The sequence below is a fragment of the Hippocampus comes genome, unplaced genomic scaffold (assembly GCF_001891065.2).
Source record: "Hippocampus comes isolate QL1 unplaced genomic scaffold, H_comes_QL1_v1.1 scaffold133, whole genome shotgun sequence".
NCBI lineage: Eukaryota > Metazoa > Chordata > Actinopteri > Syngnathiformes > Syngnathidae > Hippocampus > Hippocampus comes.
This window is the reverse complement of record NW_017805150.1, coordinates 368,815-387,366: the sequence shown is the minus strand read 5'-3', so window position 1 is coordinate 387,366 and position 18,552 is coordinate 368,815. Positions and strand designations below refer to the sequence as shown.

General features: G+C 42.1%; 4 protein-coding genes across 5 annotated transcripts in view; 2 read left to right on the top strand and 2 right to left on the bottom strand.

The window, feature by feature from the left end:
• Positions 1 to 515: 515 nt before the first annotated feature.
• Positions 516 to 10,606, top strand: fap (fibroblast activation protein, alpha). The gene is made up of 26 exons (XM_019868189.1): positions 516 to 1,162; positions 1,255 to 1,339; positions 1,905 to 1,994; positions 2,081 to 2,175; positions 2,262 to 2,336; positions 2,808 to 2,860; positions 3,243 to 3,315; positions 3,402 to 3,522; positions 4,623 to 4,777; positions 4,947 to 5,047; positions 5,119 to 5,251; positions 5,332 to 5,370; positions 5,520 to 5,618; positions 6,404 to 6,474; positions 6,569 to 6,622; positions 6,905 to 7,029; positions 7,140 to 7,196; positions 7,710 to 7,808; positions 7,883 to 7,952; positions 8,030 to 8,224; positions 8,294 to 8,348; positions 8,425 to 8,524; positions 9,420 to 9,478; positions 9,910 to 9,982; positions 10,113 to 10,186; positions 10,365 to 10,606. Exons 1-26 carry the CDS (start codon positions 1,160 to 1,162, stop codon positions 10,461 to 10,463), a joined length of 2,253 nt encoding a protein of 750 aa, XP_019723748.1. The 5' UTR covers positions 516 to 1,159; the 3' UTR covers positions 10,464 to 10,606.
• A 550-nt stretch (positions 10,607 to 11,156) lies between these two features.
• On the top strand, positions 11,157 to 13,605 carry gcgb (glucagon b). Of its 2 annotated transcripts, none has more exons than XM_019868193.1 (4): positions 11,157 to 11,436; positions 11,511 to 11,610; positions 12,389 to 12,544; positions 13,378 to 13,605. In XM_019868193.1, exons 2-4 carry the CDS (start codon positions 11,522 to 11,524, stop codon positions 13,496 to 13,498), a joined length of 366 nt encoding a protein of 121 aa, XP_019723752.1. In that variant the 5' UTR covers positions 11,157 to 11,436; positions 11,511 to 11,521; the 3' UTR covers positions 13,499 to 13,605. The 2 variants fall into 2 exon arrangements, with proteins under 2 accessions (XP_019723752.1, XP_019723751.1); XM_019868192.1 differs by having other exon boundaries at positions 11,162 to 11,436; positions 13,375 to 13,605.
• Positions 13,606 to 15,336: 1,731 nt separating this feature from the next.
• Positions 15,337 to 17,263, bottom strand: LOC109514803 (sodium-driven chloride bicarbonate exchanger-like). The gene is made up of 4 exons (XM_019868191.1): positions 16,948 to 17,263; positions 16,585 to 16,704; positions 16,437 to 16,501; positions 15,337 to 16,263 (listed from the first exon to the last, which is right to left on the bottom strand). Exons 1-4 carry the CDS (start codon positions 17,092 to 17,094, stop codon positions 16,188 to 16,190), a joined length of 408 nt encoding a protein of 135 aa, XP_019723750.1. The 5' UTR covers positions 17,095 to 17,263; the 3' UTR covers positions 15,337 to 16,187.
• LOC109514800 (sodium-driven chloride bicarbonate exchanger-like) overlaps positions 15,337 to 18,552 on the bottom strand; it is a 22,778-nt gene continuing 19,562 nt past the window's right edge. Inside the window, exon 27 of the mRNA XM_019868183.1 lies at positions 15,337 to 15,920. The gene's annotated coding sequence lies outside the window, so the exon portion shown is untranslated. The remainder of the gene's footprint in view (positions 15,921 to 18,552) is intronic.

The following is an 18,552-nucleotide window of genomic DNA, read 5'->3' as shown; positions in this document are numbered from 1 at the left end:
CAAGGCTTTTTGCTCAATCGCGGTTTCGGAACAGCCAATGTGGTTGGTTGTGAGTCAGTGACATGCCTTTGTGATGACACAAATACCACAAGGTGTTCTCTGGTGCTTTGCTAAAACTTCACAGTTGGGAGAACAGTTTAGTTCTTTCTTTAGAACTGAACAATAGTTTACAATGAACAAAATTTTTTAATGTTTAAAAAGCAAGTTCATCAAATTCGATTGAGTGTATCCTTTTTCTAGGGTTGGACTGGTTTATGGTGAATACTTTTATGCATCAAATCCACGTGAGTAAACATGTCTTAACTTTCGCATTTAAAAAAAAATAAAATTTACGCCCCAAGTAGAGAGAAAAAAACGGGGGGTGGGATCTTGATGATGGCTTTCATAATTGATGCACGCGGGGCGTTGTTGAAATCAAGCACAGATGAATGAAAACACAAACAAGTTTACAATACAATAGATATATTTGGGGGATTTCGGGTTGTGAGATTTCGGCAAGCTAATTCCCGTTTTCTCGTATAAAATGCTTAGTGGACGGTTTTTTGGTAATGTAATAATTATGGATTTTTGAGCTCCCAATCCCCCCCTACTTTTCCATTGTCTCCATTTACCATTACTTTTACCGCTTTATAATAAAGTTCGTTGCCCAAATAAACAGCTGACACTTTTTGAGTCGACATTCTAAGGGTGGAGCGGTTCACACTTGGACGCGGAGTGAAACGCGCCTGATTGATAAAAATCTGACGTGCTGACACCAATCCCCAAAATTTGCAGATAACGCGCGCGCGTGACTCGGCACGGACCGAAACACAGACGACGATCCATAGAAAAAGAAAAAGTCCACATCCGTGCGCGCGCGAGCGCGCGTGGAGTTGGTCCTTGTGTTCGCAAACGCGGCGTTGCAGAAAGGCATGCGTCTGGTTCAGGGCTCTCCTTAGGAATGCGACGGGAAGAGAGAAGTCTGCTTCAACAACACGCATGCGGGACGGAGCTTACTTTTCTTCTTGTTTGGAGCTAGGGGCTCGCGTCGAGCATTTGCTCAACGTACAAAAAAAAATAAAAAAATCAATGAAACATTGGGAGCGAGAGTGTCAACTAGTCGGTCAAGTTTGGAGCACGGAGGAGCCTTGAAGAGGCGCACGTCAACTTCTTCAGCTTCATGGTCAGTATGAGCGCATCACTTGGGAAAATTTGATGTACTTCTTTTAAATGGGGGGGTGGAAAAAAGAGCACTTATGGTGTGACCCTCCGCAGGGCTGCATAAGCCAAGTGGTGTGGGCGCTGCTGGGGGCGGCTGCCTTCATCACGGTCGTAACCGTGACGGCGTTTTTTTTAAGTAGTAAGTACATTTGGAATTCATTGTTCATGCTGAATGCAATGTTTTTGTTATTTGCTGCACCACCTGCATGCGCGGCCGCATTGCTTTGTGCGTTCCCTTAAACGGGCAAGAGACCCAGGGTACTTGCTTCAAGCTTTTATTGCCACCATCAGTTGAAATTTACTGTCAAACTACTAAACAAAACGCATAACCAAAGCACTGAAGACCGTTAGCTTAATGCTAACATATCTGAAACACCATAAATGGGCCAACAAAACTAGCACCGATATTGCAGAAACTATGAGCATAAATGGTCCAGCAACAAGTACAGAATATAAAACTATTTTTAAAGGCACACATCTTTTTTCTTCGATGCAAAAAAAAGTAATATTACAAGAGATGTTGCACATATCAAGTCAGAATCACTTGATATTAAATATGTGTCGATATGTGGGTGTTTTGAAAGAAAAAGTTTGACAGCCCTAGGTTTAAGGGATTTCCACTGCATCCCAACAGCAGCGCTATGTGACGTCAACTATGCACCCCCGCCCGACCCCTCCTCCTAACCCACCTAATTTTTGTTCAGAATCAGAAGCTCCGAAAAATCCTTACACCTTTGAAGACTATTTCAATAACACAATTCGGTGGAGATCCTACAATCTGTACTGGATAACAGGTATGGAGAACATTTGCAAGCCGGCCGCTTTCCCCGCCCGGTGTCAGAACAGAACCCTCCTAAATGTGTTATTCTCGCACCTGCAGATACCGAGTATCTACACAAAGCCAGAGATGGGAACGTCTACCGCTACAATGTGGAAAACAACACAGAGTCACCATTCTTGAGCAATTCAACCTTTGTATTAGAATCATTTCAACTAACATATTTAACAGCCAACGCTCCTGGAATACGATGGCTTTTTTTCACGGTGTCTGTGTCTCGTAGGACGAGGTGGGCGCCACAGACTACCTGTTGTCGGGGGATCACAAATATGTCGCGCTAGAAAGCAATTTCACAAAGGTGAGCGATCTCGCATGTGACGAATGCAAATTGGAGGGCAAACTCCAATTTTTCATCAGTGCTACTTGGGTGGGGCACGTGGGACCACACACACTTCCTAACCAGACGCATGACAATGCTTTTTTTATATGGACAAAATACATACTTGGAAAAGAAAAAAAAATGAAAGTGAACAAACAATTATAAGGCAACAAACTTGGATCAAATTTTAAGATGGGCCATTGAACAGAAATATTTTAAGTTTTGCTGTTGTGAAAATTGACTTTGCCGCATTAGTAATAATAATAGTAATGTTTTTTTGTTTGTTTTTGTTTTACTGTGTAGAAAGTAAAACAGGTCCTGGTTTGGATCCCCATGATATTGTGCCAGTGCCGGGAAATGTATCGCTATTAATACAATAATAATACAAGGATCTGAGAATGTTTTTTTTTTTTGTTTTGTTTTTGTGTGTGTCTGTTTGCCATCCACCAGCAATGGAGACACTCGTACACAGCCGCCTACTCATTCTATAGCTTGAAGAGTTGGTAAGTAGCCATCTTTGTGTCAAGAAAAAAAAAATGCTGTTATTGTTCTGTAATCATAATGAAGCATAACGTACGGTATACAAAAGTTTGGGATATTGGACTTCCGGGTGCAATCGGCATGAACCAAAAATGGACAATAATTAGGGCTGCATGATTTTCGGGGGGGGGGGGGAATCGATTTGTAACTACAATATTTAACATGTACCGAAAGGAATGACTTTTTTTCTCATGAAAGAAAAGTCATTTTTGTTACGTGGAAAAATAAGAAAGCTTTATGTATTTAAGTGATTTACACTGTTTAAAAAAAAAACTGTCAGATCAACTCGAAATTCACTCCCGAAAGTCTCCCGTGATTTTATTCGGCTTGATGTTTTCACTGCAGGGCGTTTGTCGAAAATGTGGGTCTTCCGCCCGTGGTGCAGTACCTCAGCTGGGCGCCAGAGGGAAACAAAATGGCGAGTTGGCGCCGCGACCTCCCAACTTTCCACGCTTGTGTTTCACACAAACAAGCTAACAGCGCCGTGTGCTTGCTGTCACGCAGGCTTACGTTGCCGACTACAACGTCTACGTCAAAGCGAACATCACTGCGGAAGCTGTACAAGTCACCAGCAACGGGAAAAAGAATGAGATCCTCAATGGGGTGCCTGACTGGGTGTATGAGGGTGAGGAACATTCAGCAGTTTAGCCTTCGTGTGTGTGTGTGTGTGTGTGTGTGTGTGTGTGTGTGTGTGTGTGTGTGTGTGTGTGTGTGTGTGTGTGTTGGAAGTTGTGCAATATTTGACCACATACAGGGTGTTCCAAAAATGTTGAAAAAAAATCTGTGCACAGCATTTAAAATATGGAAATCTGAGTACTCTTCTGAATCATCTCTCTCGCTTTCACATTCCTTGGCACAACTATTCGACAAGGTGGCAGTAAAGCAGTACTTTTGTCTCCATGGAGCTTCTCAACTCAGTTCAACATTGCATTGCATTGTACTTTTGTCACCATGAAGTTCCTTTACTCTCTTGAACGTAGTTCCTTGGCACCACCAACATTCCGCAAAATGGTTCCAAAGTACTACTTTTATACTCAGGAAGCTCCTCAACTCAAACATAATTCTTTGGCACCAATATTCCACAAGGTGGCAGCAAAGCACTACTTTTGTCTCCATGCGGCTCCGAAATACCCTTCAACAATTATTGCTTAACATCAACATTCCACAAGATGGCACTGAAGCACTACTTTTGTCTCTACGAAGCTCCTCAACTCACTTCAACCTATTCGCTTGGCAGCAATATAATAATAATAATACATTTATTTATAAGCACCTTTCAAAACACTCAAGGACACTTTACAATCAGGAACAAGATGCCAAAAGATGACACCAAAGCACTACTTTTATATTACCGGCAGTTATATCGTCGCTGTTCTGTGAAAAACACATATGTCCATTTTTATTTCTTTTTATTGTATATATTTTTTTTTTACGTTCATGATCATTTACATTCCGCAAGATTAATATAAATTTTTTGTAATGACAAAAACGGACAGGCGTTTTTCAGAGGACAGTGATGATACATTTATATTCTTTTGCATGAAGTGGTCAGCTTTGATTGAACTTGGGGAAAACGAACAATTTTAAATATACTTTTTTTACAGCGCTTGGTAATATTTGCCATGTGCTCAAACAAAATGCTACCCTGTATTGAAAAGTGTTATTTCCTTGAATTTATTTTTTGTTTTTTTTTTTTTTTTTTTTTTTTTGTCTGTGTAACTCTAGAGGAGGTGTTTGCATCAAACGGAGCCTTGTGGTGGTCAACAACTGGACGATACTTGGCCTACGCCGAGTTTGATGACACCAAAGTGAAAAAAGTGGAGTTTTCCTTCTACGGACTGACGCAGTACCCTGAAACTATGGCTATTGCATACCCAAAGGTAGGATTGAAAGCATTCCAATGACTGCATTTCGAGGTCGAACTGGCACTCATCGAAGAAATCGCATGTGAACTGATTCCTGCGAATAGCACCCCCCCCACCACCACCCTTTGCCCCCCCACACCATGTACAGTATGTCAAGAATGTTCTAATCGTGACTTCCTTGCAGGCGGGCTCAAATCTGACGAAGGTCAAACTGTTCGTGGTTGATACGAATAACTTGTCCATCCCCGCCAAAGTGATCCTACCCCCTGCCTCCATTCGATCTGGGTCTGTATTTTCCAACCTGACAAAGCGGCAGCCGGCTCGGCGTGTTTAATTTCCTGTCACTTTGTGTTTAGGGATCACATTTTGAATTCCGTCACCTGGGTCACAGACCAGCGTGTCGCGGCGCAGTGGGTCACCAGAAAGCAGAATTACGTGCTCGTGCAGATTTACGACTTGATTGAAGGGAAATGGAAAGAAAATGAGGAGGTCGTTTTGCTTTCCCTTCACAGATGACGTGATTTGAACGTGCTGATTAAAAACAGCCTTTTTGTCTCCATTCTGTATAGAAATTCGAGCAGATGAGCCCAACAGGCTGGGTTGGCCATGTAAGTTTTGCAGTCCCATCCAACTTCATCTAGACGGCGCATTTCACAACAGCCACAACAGAAAGGAAATATTGTGGTTTTCTACTAGAAGCATGACTGTAACTATTGTGCATATTGAAGTAAAAACAATTTTTTTTTCCAACTTCCAGTATGGGCCATTACCTCTTTTCTTTGCTGAAGATAAAATCAGTTTCTACAAAGTGCAAAGTGACAACAGTGGCTACAAACATATTCATCGCATCCAAAAGGTAAGCAGCATCAAGTTTTTATCTCGTCCTTGGATATTGAGAGTTGCACTCTCAATAACATGTCCTCGCAAAAAAAAAAAATAAAATAAAAAATCGTGGGGAATCAAAGTAAAACAGCACTTAATTGATGGTCAGGAAAAGCTGAGCAGAACAGCTGAAATTTATGGTGATCAAAATGCACCTTAAATATTGGCAGGTGAGTGCTGACTCACATTTGAGTTTAAATCACGATTATAGTTTAGGATTTTTCATGATAGTTTGTTTTTATTTAATTTTGACTATTTAAATTTTTTTAAGTCAGCTCGTTGTCATTAGAACAAGCTAGTTTTCATTTTTTCCAAAAATGTTTCGTTTTAGTTAACTTTTTATTAGTTTTATCTATTTATTGATGTATTTATTTATCTTAATTTATGCGGAGTATCGCTTGAGTGAAAGAGAACCTTGTTCAACTACGATTCTCAAATTATAGGTTTACTTTTAAAAATCATTGCAGCTCTGCTTACCTCTAGGCTTAGGACACTTTTGAATAAAATGTCCAGAAGAGAAAATTAAAATGAAAATTAAATTGCAGCACATATTTTTGTATGTTAGCTAGCAGTCTACAATGTGTTTTGTTTTTTTAGATAAGACGTTGGGCAGGAATCTTCTGAATAAATTTGTCATGTCCAAAATGTGTCCATTTTCTACTAATTACACAGAATAACTTTTTTTTTTTTTTCTGGTCGAAAATTCTCTGAAATTCACGGGACAACCGAATGTTGACTGACTTGAGGCATCTTTTGAAGGGCAAGGCGACACCGATTACCTCGGGCAAGTGGGAAGTCATTTACATCACCAAGCTGACGAAAGATGCCATGTGAGTGACAATCGGGTTCGGTCACCTGCGGAAGCTTTGTTTTAAAAAAAATAAATAAATAAAATGTGGTCTGACTAACCTTCTATTCCCACAGATATTTTGTCGGTTATGAAGATGGGGGGACGCCTGCGAAGAGACATGTTTACAAGTAAGCTATTCTTTGTTGCGGCCAGATCGGACGTTCCTCGTGTCATGATTCGTGTTCATTATTATGTTCGGAAAATACCCCAGTTTTCATGCAGGTCATATCAAATTCTTTTGTTGTATTTATCCATCACACTTTAAAGGCCTGTCCCTGAAAATATTGTAAAAGCTGGGAAACACTGGACAGTATTGAATCCGCACACTTTGAACACATGAGCCCGTAAACGAAGAATTGACGCGAGTTCCATTGCGCACCTGAGTACTTGCGTGTTCCCTTGCGCATCAGGGTGGCGATCGGAGTCGTACCTTCCCCTCGCGAGTGCCTCACCTGCAACGACGACAAGGACAGGTGTCAGTACAACTTGGCTTACTTCAGCACTGACGCCTCGTATTACCGCATGGACTGTTACGGTCAGTTGCGCGCATTTGGCGCCTACAATCAACCTGTGCTCAAATGCGGTGGTGTGTGAACTATCGTGTCCATTTATGACACTTATTTTCACCGTGTTTGTGTGGACCAGGGCCGGGTTTTCCTCGCTTCACGCTCATGGATAATCGAGGCCCAGGTGCAAATGCCTGTAGGTATACGCGCACGCACACACACACACACACACACACACACACACACACACACACACACACACACACACACACACACACACACATACACACACATACACACACAGTCTAGCAGCCACAAGTTCATTGTCAGATCGGCCATTACAAATGGGCTGATTCACTTTCCGTCCACACTTTTTAGTTCAACATGACAAATTTGTTAATGTTTTATGAAACACAAAAGTGGAACGGAACAAAAACCAATGATGTGAAAGTGGCTCACAACAAAATGCGAAGTCGATATAGTATTCATTTTCTGGGAGTGAAAATAAACGATCCTTTTATGAAGTATCACCTCTTGGAACTTTGATTTTTATTTTTATTTTTTTTTATTGTGACAGCACCGAGGTACTGCCTAGCTACTGATAAACATGTTGTCAAATTATTATGAATATGAATATGTAATATCCAATTCATGTTCGATTGAACTGAATGAACACGAGTCAAATCATTTTTTGTGGCGGTTTATGTAGTGCTCGCCACTCTTGAAGAAAACAAAGAAATTGAGAACATTCTCCAGCAGTTCCAAATGCCAACGATGAAGTACGGCACCTTCAACATCGCAGGATTTGGTAAGACAACCCCCGCCGAGCGATCCATTTGAGGTCATCGAAAAATGGAACATTTTTGAATGATGTTTCAACAGATCTCTCGTATGAGATGATGTTACCGCCTAATTTTCTGTCCTCCAGACGGTACCCTCTGCTTCTTGACGTGTAAGTGAACAAAAGAGGTGCACAACTCGGTCCAGAAATTCATTTGGACTCATGCCGCCGAACTGTCCCTCCCGCAGGTACGGTGGCCCCTGTAGTCAAAGAGTGGATTATCGTTTCAAGCTGAACTGGAGCACCTTCCTGGCCAGCACCTACGGGATCATCGTCGCCAGATTTGACGGAAGAGGAAGCGGTTACCAAGGCGACAAGATCATGCACGCCATCTACCGGCGTCTCGGAACGATTGAGGTGGAGGATCAGATGGAGGCGGTCAGGTAAAGAAGTACGTCGTGACTCCGGAACGAAACCCAAATGTACCACTCATCGCTGCGGTCCATTTTTAGGAACTTTGCCAAGATGCGTTTTGTTGACAAAGACCGGATAGCTATTTGGGGCTGGGTAAGTTCGACATTGGATTTGATCTCATTTTGTTTCATTTATTTTTGGAGGACCATTTTCCGTCATTGATTTTCAGTCTTACGGCGGTTACGTTACCTCGATGGCCCTGGGCGCTGGAAGCGGCCTTTTCAAGTGTGGGATTGCGGTTGCTCCAGTCGCCAGTTGGCAAATGTATGGTGGGTATGCCGAAATACTCTACATATGGTGGGTCAATGGAGATGTAATGTGGGTATCTTTGTAAAGATACACATATACACATATATACCGTATTTTCCGCACTGAAAGGCGAACTGGATTATGAGGCGCACCTTCAACGAATGGCCTATTTTGTAATTTTTTTCATAATTGGGCGCACCGAATTATAAGACGCAATTTACAATGCCTCCAGTAGATGGAGCTACGCTCAAGGAAACACCAACAGAACGATCGGATGTCAGTAAAACTTATTTAATAAAGCTCTACATATGGTGCCACTGTTAAATGTCAAAATTCCCATTCCAGAGCTGCAAAATATTTCCACTTATGACAACATTAAATATTCACACACACACACACACACACACACACACACACACACACACACACACACACACACACACTACTGCACCATTCACAGCAAATCAGCTGAGTTTCCACACCAGATGCTTTTTTTGTTTTTTCCCTCCCATAAAAAAACTTAAAAAGTGAATCCTGCCAGTGGAGCTGAACTGCGGTGGGACATCTGCCGATTGGTACAGGGTGCCAGCTTATGTCTGCCACTTTGCTTGGCACAGCCCTGAGTTTCCATTTTGAGGAGGTGCGCGCGCGTGGAAACACCTGTTTTTGGTATCGTGTCGTAGAGGATTCATCGACAATTGTTTGGAGTTCAGCTTTTGAATCGATGACTTCAATGGTATCTTCATTGACCATTTTGGGAACTGGGGTTTTACCCGTTAAAACAAGCAGCTAAACAATTGCTTTTACGTGTAAAAAGTACTTCCGCGACAATTCTATGGCAATTTGCATATGTTCTGTCAGCATGCAAATTTGTCTTGAAAAATTCAGAATTAACAAAGACCATTTTGCCCGCAGATGCTGTCTACACTGAACGCTACATGGGCACACCTCAAGACAATAAAATGGGTTATGAGGTAAGCGGTTGTAACATTCCTGTTGTGTATCGTACCGCGGGTGGCGGGCCGCGCATTTGGTCGCCGCTTCTTCGGTGGAGACCTGACGACTTATTTGCTTTACGGTCTTACTTGCTCTGACCAACTAATCAGAGGATGGAACAATTCTAGCAAGGTTGTGGGCCAGCGAAGTGGCAATTGTGAGGCACTTTTGAAATCTGATTCAGTTAAAAAAAAAAAAAAATCAATAAACAAAAGTCTCACTGCTAATATCAAAGTTAGATCGCCCAGCGTGAAGTTCAGAAGCCGATGTGCAGATTAGAGTGACATGGCAACACCCTCTGATTGGACTCTCACATACTGGAAGTAGTGCGGCGACGAGAAAGCCAAAGGAAAGACAAATTCATATTGACCACTTTAAACTGGCCTTTAATATTTCTTTCCTTGAGCAGAATTCTTCAGTTTTAGCCCGAGCAGGGAAGTTCAAGGGTACGCAGTTTTTGCTTATCCACGGCACAGCAGACGGTGAGTGCATCTGATTTTGTTTTCACGTTGGCCCGGCGCAACGCTCTCTCTTTGCGCAAATGGACTCGTGTCTGACGGCACGGAAAATGGAACGAGCAAATAACATCAGGACGCCGTGTGTTTCCCGTAGACAATGTCCACTTCCAGCAGGCAGCGAAGCTCAACACGGCTCTGGTGGACGAGCAGGTTGACTTCGAGGCTATGGTAAATATTGGCTCGTTGGGAAGCGGTGAAATAATATTGACCCCGACGGTGTTTGATTTCATGAATGAATGGGAATGGATGGAAAGTGGGGAAACGTCTTTTTCTGCTGGCTGCAAACGACGCATTTTGCATTTCTCCTTTTTTTTTAATTAATTAATTAATTTTTTTGTTCTTTCAGTGGTACACAGACAAGGACCATTCCCTCAAAGGAGCCATCCGGCACGTGTACGCCCTCATGAGTAACTTCCTCAAGAAATGTCTTGTTAATGACAAATGAATGTGAGCAAAACGCATTTATTTTGGAACACTATTGTGTTCAGTTGACTTCTGTACATTTTACAGACTTTTTTTTTTTTGGGGTGATGAAAATCAGCATTCATGTTTTACAGTGACTTTTTTTTTTTGAAATAAATGAAATATAGGACCACTCAAAGTGACTGTACGAGTTATTTGTGAAAATGATTGTTGATTATGACCAAAGCAAAACTGGCCATGCCAAAGCCTCGAGATCAATCCTCCTGAAGATTAATGGACAGATTTGCAAGGGCCGAGAAAGCTCGCGGAAGGAGATGAAAAATATTTGAGCAAGTCATACAATTTAAAGGCAATCTTACGAAATACTCATGAAATGGATTCAAACATATGACTTTGAAGAAAGTAATGAATCTTTTTTTTTTTTAATGTCATTCTGGAATTTAGCAAATGGAAATATTTTTGGTCTCTTTCACTGATCTAAAAACAGGAAAATTTGGGATTTCATAACACACAGCTTTCCATGACGTTCGTAATGCGAGCCCGAAGGCAGGCACGGATGGGGCAATACAAGGCCAAATTCGATTCAAATACATTTTTTGCCGAGTTCTCTTTTTGACAAAACTCAGGCAAGAATCATGGTTGTAAATTTATTTTTGACCGCCAAGCGACTCACCCGAAATGAACGGCTGGGCAATTAAGTCATCGTACGTGCGAAGACGGGAGCTTTTTTTCCTGACCACATGTCGCACCCGCGGTGTTTGTCGGAGTCAAATAGATTCAATGAGACAGAAGCTGATTAATGGAGCAAGCGTGAAAGCGAAGATGTTGAGGTTCCAGTGACGGAGGAGTCACCTGGGAGGAGTGCGCCCGCTCGCCACTATAAAAGACGGAGCGCACCAAGAGTCGGCCATGAAACGCATCAGGACGCCGCGAGGAGGAAGAGGGCCGCCATTCCACGCAACTACCGAAATCCCCATCAGACATTTAGGCAACTGGTGAGACTTGTGTTGCTTCTATCACTGCTTTTGGGTTTTTTGTTTTTTTTTTTACCTGTGACTTCTTGTGACAGGCGCTTGAAGGATGGAACACGCTCACTCTTTAGCCGGACTCCTGATCCTCATCATCGTCCAAAGCAGCCTGCAGTTGCCTGACCATGACACAAACTCTGCGTAAGGACGACTCGTACCACACTCGCCGATGAGTCACTTGCACTCATTGAGCACTGTTTCGGTTGTGAATTGGATGTTTGGAAAAACATTTCAGCTACAATTGTAGCTGATATCAAAGGAGATTATTGATTATAAGGATGATCATTGTGACTTAATTTGACATTTTGTGTATCGTCGGCCACATAGCATAATTGCCCAAGTCGTCAATATTTTTGGAAGACAAACAATTTTTGCAACACACATTCATCATTTTTTTGATTGATAATGTTAAAAAAAATTCGGCCAGATGTTTGAACAAGTAGGCGAAAGGGAAAAAAAAATACAATTTGAATTCCAATGTCTGTGCTTTTGTTTTCCAAAAATATTGAAAAATTAGGCAATTATGCTTAATGTCCGACGACATGTCATGTGCTCAGGTAGCTTAAATTTGCAAACTGTGATGTTATTTACAAAATTCAAAACTAAGACTTAATGATAATACACACAATTAATGTAGTTTTTGGGGCTTTGTATGATTTAAAGATGACTTTTTTTCCTTTACAGTATTTGACTTCAATCACATGATTTTACTTCCTAAAACCTATCGTTGACTTAAATCGGTTTATTTTAAACACATTAAAAACAAAATCAATTTAAACATAAATCTTCTTTAAAAGGTTGTTTTTTTTTTTAATTCATTGACTTGGAAGAAATCACACACATCACTCAACTTGACTGCATTTGTTACGTAATCAAAAAAAAGTAGTTACCTGGAGTTGCTTCATCTTCATTTTTCCAGGGTTTTAAGTGAGAACTCCATTTCGAGTGAACCTCTCGAGCTCTCCAGCATGAAGAGACATTCCGAGGGAACGTTTTCCAACGACTACAGTAAATACCTGGAAACGAGAAGAGCTCAAGACTTTGTTCAGTGGCTCAAGAACTCAAAACGGAACGGGTGAGTGTTGCCTTTTCAAAACGTCAGCTTCAGTCTTGAACAACCGATGCTGTGCTCACTTCGTGTCTCAAGTGTGTTATTTATAATATTATATTCACAAGAGCAATAGATAAGACAAAAATGTTGTACAGACAGTGTAACAGCTTATGTATCAATGCATGTATGTGTCTAGAATAAACACATCCCATCCCCCCCAGCAACAAATTTATCATCTGACAATATACGTCAATAATGAAGCCATTATAAAATGAATCTACATCCACCATTTTTTGTAGGCGTAAAAGGCAGGATTAGAGCGTATGACATTGATTTTAGACAAAACAAGGGGGTGCTGAAATATTTTAAATTTACACTGTCTCACACTAACGCTTGCCGCCATCTCGTGGTAGACAATGGAACTACACTCACTACAAACGCGAGTTAAACCAAAACAGTTCTTACCTGCATACACAAAAATCCGCAAAATAGCGGGACCACGATCCTGCAACCCGCGATGGAGAGGGGTCCTCCTGCCCCTAAAATCATCACCCCAAAAGCGGCATGTTTGTTCAACCATTAACATTACACCTTCAAAGAGCGCAAAACATTTTCAACATGTTAGATTGGTCAAAAATTAGTCAATCTAACACCCGCAGGCTATATGTTTGACACTTCTGATACGTAGTAATGTGAAAGAAAAACTGTGCTAGCTGCAGGGTCTGGTAAGGTGCTACTACACCTCTTAGTGACACCACGGTCAACCGGTGTGATGTCAAAGAGTCGCTCGCGTCTCTTTTTCAAGTGAATGGGAAATTGTAAACAGTGTTGAGTGACTCTGTGGTCATGTTCAGCAGAAGTGTAATTCGGCGCCATGCAGACGGCACCTTCACCAGCGACATGAGCGCCTACCTGCAGGACCAGGCAGCCAAGGAGTTTGTGAGCTGGCTCAAGGCCGGCCGAGGCAGACGGCAGTAGACGCCGAGGCGGCGCGCCCAGCCGACGTCACGCTGCGCCTCTGCGTCTCCACAACTGACTCTGTGCAATCATTAAATGTGTCACAAAGTGTACCATCCTTTTCCTTGGTCGTCTTCTTGTCATTTTTCGTTGTTATTTACAGATCATGTGCTTCAGTAAGGGTTGAACCCAGTGAAAGAAATCTCTCATGCTCACATTAATATGACTGGGAAGTATTTTTCTTTTATCTCCTCCCTACAAAACAGACTGAGTGCAATAAAGGGTATTTCATTTGATTTCATCTGTGTGCATTACAATATAAAGGCTGCTGACCATCTTCATAAAAGTTTTGGCTGTGCGCATATTTTTACCAAATGTGTTCTATGGAGAGTTGTTGCATTACACAGATATGCATTTATATTTTGTATTGGGGGGGCTGGGGGGTGGGGGGGGGGTAGTGCTTTGTTGTCATCTCGTGGCATCCCCGTGACAAGGAACCCTGTTGAAGTGAGTTTACGGAGCTTCATGGAGACAAAAAGTAGTGCTTTGGCACCATCTTGTGCCAAGAAATCAGTTTCTGTGAGACAAGTCCAAGCCCAGGCTAATACAAAAGTAGTGTTTTGGTGCTATCTTATGGAATCTACATGCCATTTAGAAACCGAATTGCAGCGTCATCAATTACCCGTGGATTTTTACCGTGCGCGGCAAGCTTGATGCTGATCCTATACAAATACTGTAGCAGTTATTTACATGTGTTTATAAGCTAGATTTAAAATCAACCTATTTTTGATCTTTATAATCGTTTTCATAATTGGTAGAATTATGCAATTTTGAGCATTTTGTCATATCTGGTATGTTGCTGCTTTCCAATGAAAAAAAATCTGTTTCATAATTAGCTATTTTTAAAAAGTTGTTATTTTAGGGGGTGGGGTGGAAATTTGGGGAGTTGTAGGGTCACAGTAATTGTAAAATTGTAACATTCATCTATTTGTTCATTCTCCGTACAATTTTATATGACACGCATTCAATTCACATTGATTCTTTTCTCACGATTGTTTTTCTAGCGAGAAAAGCGGAAACAGATTGATGCGTGAGCATGTCACGAGAGAATGACGTCCCACAGCAAAGCCAAAGAAAAGGGAAATGCTGTCAATCAGCTTGTCGACCAACAAGCGGCGGGTCGTCACTCTCCGACGCCTCCTCTGAAATAATAACGTGCGTGACGCGCTTTGGGAGGCATCGCCTCTCTTAGCTGTCATCTGAAAGCTTGTCAAACATTCGTCAGGCAAACCTCGGGCCACTCCACGGTCATATTTTCTATAAATAGGCCAATTAGAATAACGATTGCGACAGATACTCGGAACAATGCAACGGATGTTTATGTGAGGTGAGGCTACGATTTTTTTTTTCAGACTTGAGTAATAGTAGACAAAAATTAATGAATCGAAAGCGTATTACACTCATTTTATCTATGATACGAATGCAGGAGAATTTAGGAATGAATGTTATGGTCCTGGCGGCACAGTGGACTAGTGGTTAGCATATCCGCCTCACAGTTCTGTACGGAAAGTAATTTTTGCGTTGCAACATCATGTACCAGTATGTTAATTCCACGACGAGTACCACTTTGGTGCTACTTGTGTGACCTTCAACTGGATCCGAGACAAAACTCACAACCATTATGAAATGGGATGAGGTCGTCACGTGATCAGCCACGAACGGCCGGCGGAGCCTGGTGAGTTGGCGTTTCATAAAACTTACCGATGCTTCAATGCTGAATCCTTTCAAAAGTCCACAAAAACCAACAACCATGCACTCAAATGTATCCGGCAAAAATGACACCAAATATTATCGAGTTTTGCTTGTTCAATAGTTTATGGATGGTAACAAGTGCAGACAGCTGACGATCAGTGATTTAAATTGCACAATTGTGACACAAAAGCCGTACAGCAACATGAAACTATACCAAAGGATTATTTACATTCTTCGGGATGAAATTATTGGATCAATGTTGCAAATATATCAAGTAAACAACACAAAATATCATTTAGGGATGAGAAGTTATGACAAGTTACAATCGTGTGCGCACACGGACGGTAACCAATGTCATCACTTTGTTATTGCACGACGGCTTTCTCCCTTTTAATCAATAAATCTGAAGACAACTAGAAGCAAACAACAGAAGCATATTACAAAAGAAATACAAAGTGCTCGATTAATAAGGCCGGCTTGACCTCGACAAAGTGTTAAACATGAGACAATGAGCCTTCCTCACATGGCTTCAGACGGTTATCCAATGACACACGTTACATATATGATGGGTTTATAATTATAAAAAAAAAAAAAACAACAACACTAACACAGTAGTAGTTGCCATACTTAGTTTTTCCTTATGACACTTTTGAATGATGTGTGTGGGGTTTGGGACCGGCAAAATGTTCACCTGACAGCGTAGGAAATAAGATGCTTAATTAACATGTAAAAAGTGCATTGGAAATTTTGAAGAACTGTACTTCTCGTTGTTTTATGTTCACACATGAACTGGAAGTGGTGAATTTGGGGTGTTAGTATTCATAAATGAAATGTTTTCCCATGTGTTGGAACACACAAGTTTAAATTTTCAGATGACATACAGTCAAGGAATAACTGAAGCTCGACGCGCCATTCTGAAGCGCTTACCGTAACATGCGTTGATGTCTTTGCAAACGTCCTAGCTTGTGGCGTTCCAAGTGTTGCCAAAAGAACCTTTGGACATCTCGTCCGTGATGTTGATGATGGGTAACCCTCTGCGGAAGACGAGGGATGAAGCGACACGGGGGGTAATCATTAGGGGGGGTGTATCACTACCCAGTAAAAGACAATTCCATACCCGTCTCGATACGTCGAGTGCGATAAGATTCCATAAATCCCGAATAGTTAGACATAAACAGATGACGTGTAACAGGCAGATAATGCTTACTTGCATTCCTCCAAGGGCACCTGCACTGCGCCTTCGTCCTCAGCTAGGATACTCTGCTCTTCCTCCTAAAGATTGAAAGAATAGAACCCGTTTGAGGAGTGAAACAATTCGCATTCGGCGCGCAGGAAAACGAAGCAAATGCCGCAACCTCCTCGGCGTCCTCCAGCTTCTTTTTCTTGCTCTCTGGCATGAGGTCGTCCAACCAGCTCAGCTCTCTCTTTGAGAAGATGAAGTCCAACAGTTTCCTGATGAACACCAGAGCCAGCACCTGAGGGAGCAACATAAAGATGCTCAAGATGGCGCTGCACCGAGGGAAACTGTCAAAATGTTTGACAGGAAGTGCTTAGATGGTGTAGACTGCTTGCTTGCTGCTGAGCTGATCATTTGAATCGGGTGTGTTGGAGGAGGCAAACATCGAAAAGATGCAGGACCAGGGTTTGAGACCTATGCCGATGAACGCGTGACGACATCAGACAAAGATGAGTCAACGTGAGCTGCGTCGAGGGCTCACCATCATGGGGAAGACGATGGCGGCCTTGGAAGTCTTGATGACCCAGAGAAGAATCAAACAGCTGAGCTGGATGAAAGTGAACAGATGCACCTTCCTCAGGGGTACGTGACGCAGGTAGATGAAATCTGGCTGGTGCTTGGCTGGCATGCCGAACAGTGTGAGACGGTCAAAGAACTGGAGAGCACAACAAGCTGTGTGAGGATACGCAACCAGGACAGGTAGCCCACTGGCCAACGAACAACTTATTGACCCATTTAGATGTAAACACTGAGCCGATGTTATTGATAAATTTAAAAAAAAAAACAAAGAAGAGGAACAAAATCCTGGAAACTACAGTGAAACTCCTCTATAACGAAACCTACATGGGCGAAAATACCCCCTAGTGTGAAAAAAAATTTCATGCATGAAAGCCATTCCCACTTTTCTGCTCCCCCTACAACGAAAAGTCCCCCTCTTCCGTTACTCAAAATCTTTTTTCTCTGCTCTTCTAATCCAAACTCAGCATGCCGCAGTGACCTCTACTGCTTTGTTCGGAAACGGCAACAGCAACCACCACAGTGGTTTGCACAGGCGCAGTAGTACAGCCAGTATTTGTTTCAGATGCAGGACGAACGTTGCATTGCTAAAATGGCGACAAAACGGATCTTTGCATACCAAGGAATTAAGAAAAGAAAAGATTAACACTTGAAGACAGGATAAAGGTAATAAAAATGAAAGATGGAGGAAGCAAAATAAAAGACATTACGCAAGTAATTGATGTAAGTGCAAGTAAATGCTGATCGTAAATTTCGCAATTTCTTTCCCTTTTTTTCTTTCTACGCTAGCAATATGAAGTGTCAAATAAGTGTATGCTCATACTTATGCACTATTGGAATAAAAATTTAAAAGTACACAAATACGGTTTTTGTGTGTGTTCGTGTTTACGTCTCAGATCAAATTTGCTCCAGTGAAAAGTCTCCTGTTGTGAAAAATTTCTTGCAGCAAACATGATTTCATTGTAGAGGAGTTTCACTGTATATCCAGGTGACCCTTGCAATTCTCGGGGCTTAGGGACTGCACCAGCCAGCGGACAGCAAAAAAATGCACATATAAGTGACGGCCACCGAAAGACACAAAATGGTGGATGCCCTCCACCGTTGTCCTCAGTCTTCCTGTTAAAATTGATTGGCTGCCAACGCGGATGTCATGTTGCTATGATGCCATGCCGTTTTCGTAATTGATGCTATCTACACATTTCAAAACAAAAAGCAATATCAGGATTGCCATTTCCAAACAAGAGCTTCGAGTGAATCGTAAATCCAACCGTATTGCCAGGACGGAAATGCGATCAGAGCCGCAGGGTACGGCGTGGTTATCCGAGCTCCATTCATCAAGTAACGGGACTAAATGACTACCGGGCAACGCTAACCTAAATCATGTCTGCGATTATTCTCTGTCAAGTTATCATGATTCGGCGAATCAATCTTCCGTGAAGCAGTCATGGCGAAAGAGCATCAGCGCGGCCATCTGCAGCTCACCCAGTGATGCTGCCATCACGTGGCCGAAGCTGTTACCACGGGGAGGGGCGGACGAGGTCGAGCGACAACACGAGAACAAGTGAGTTTG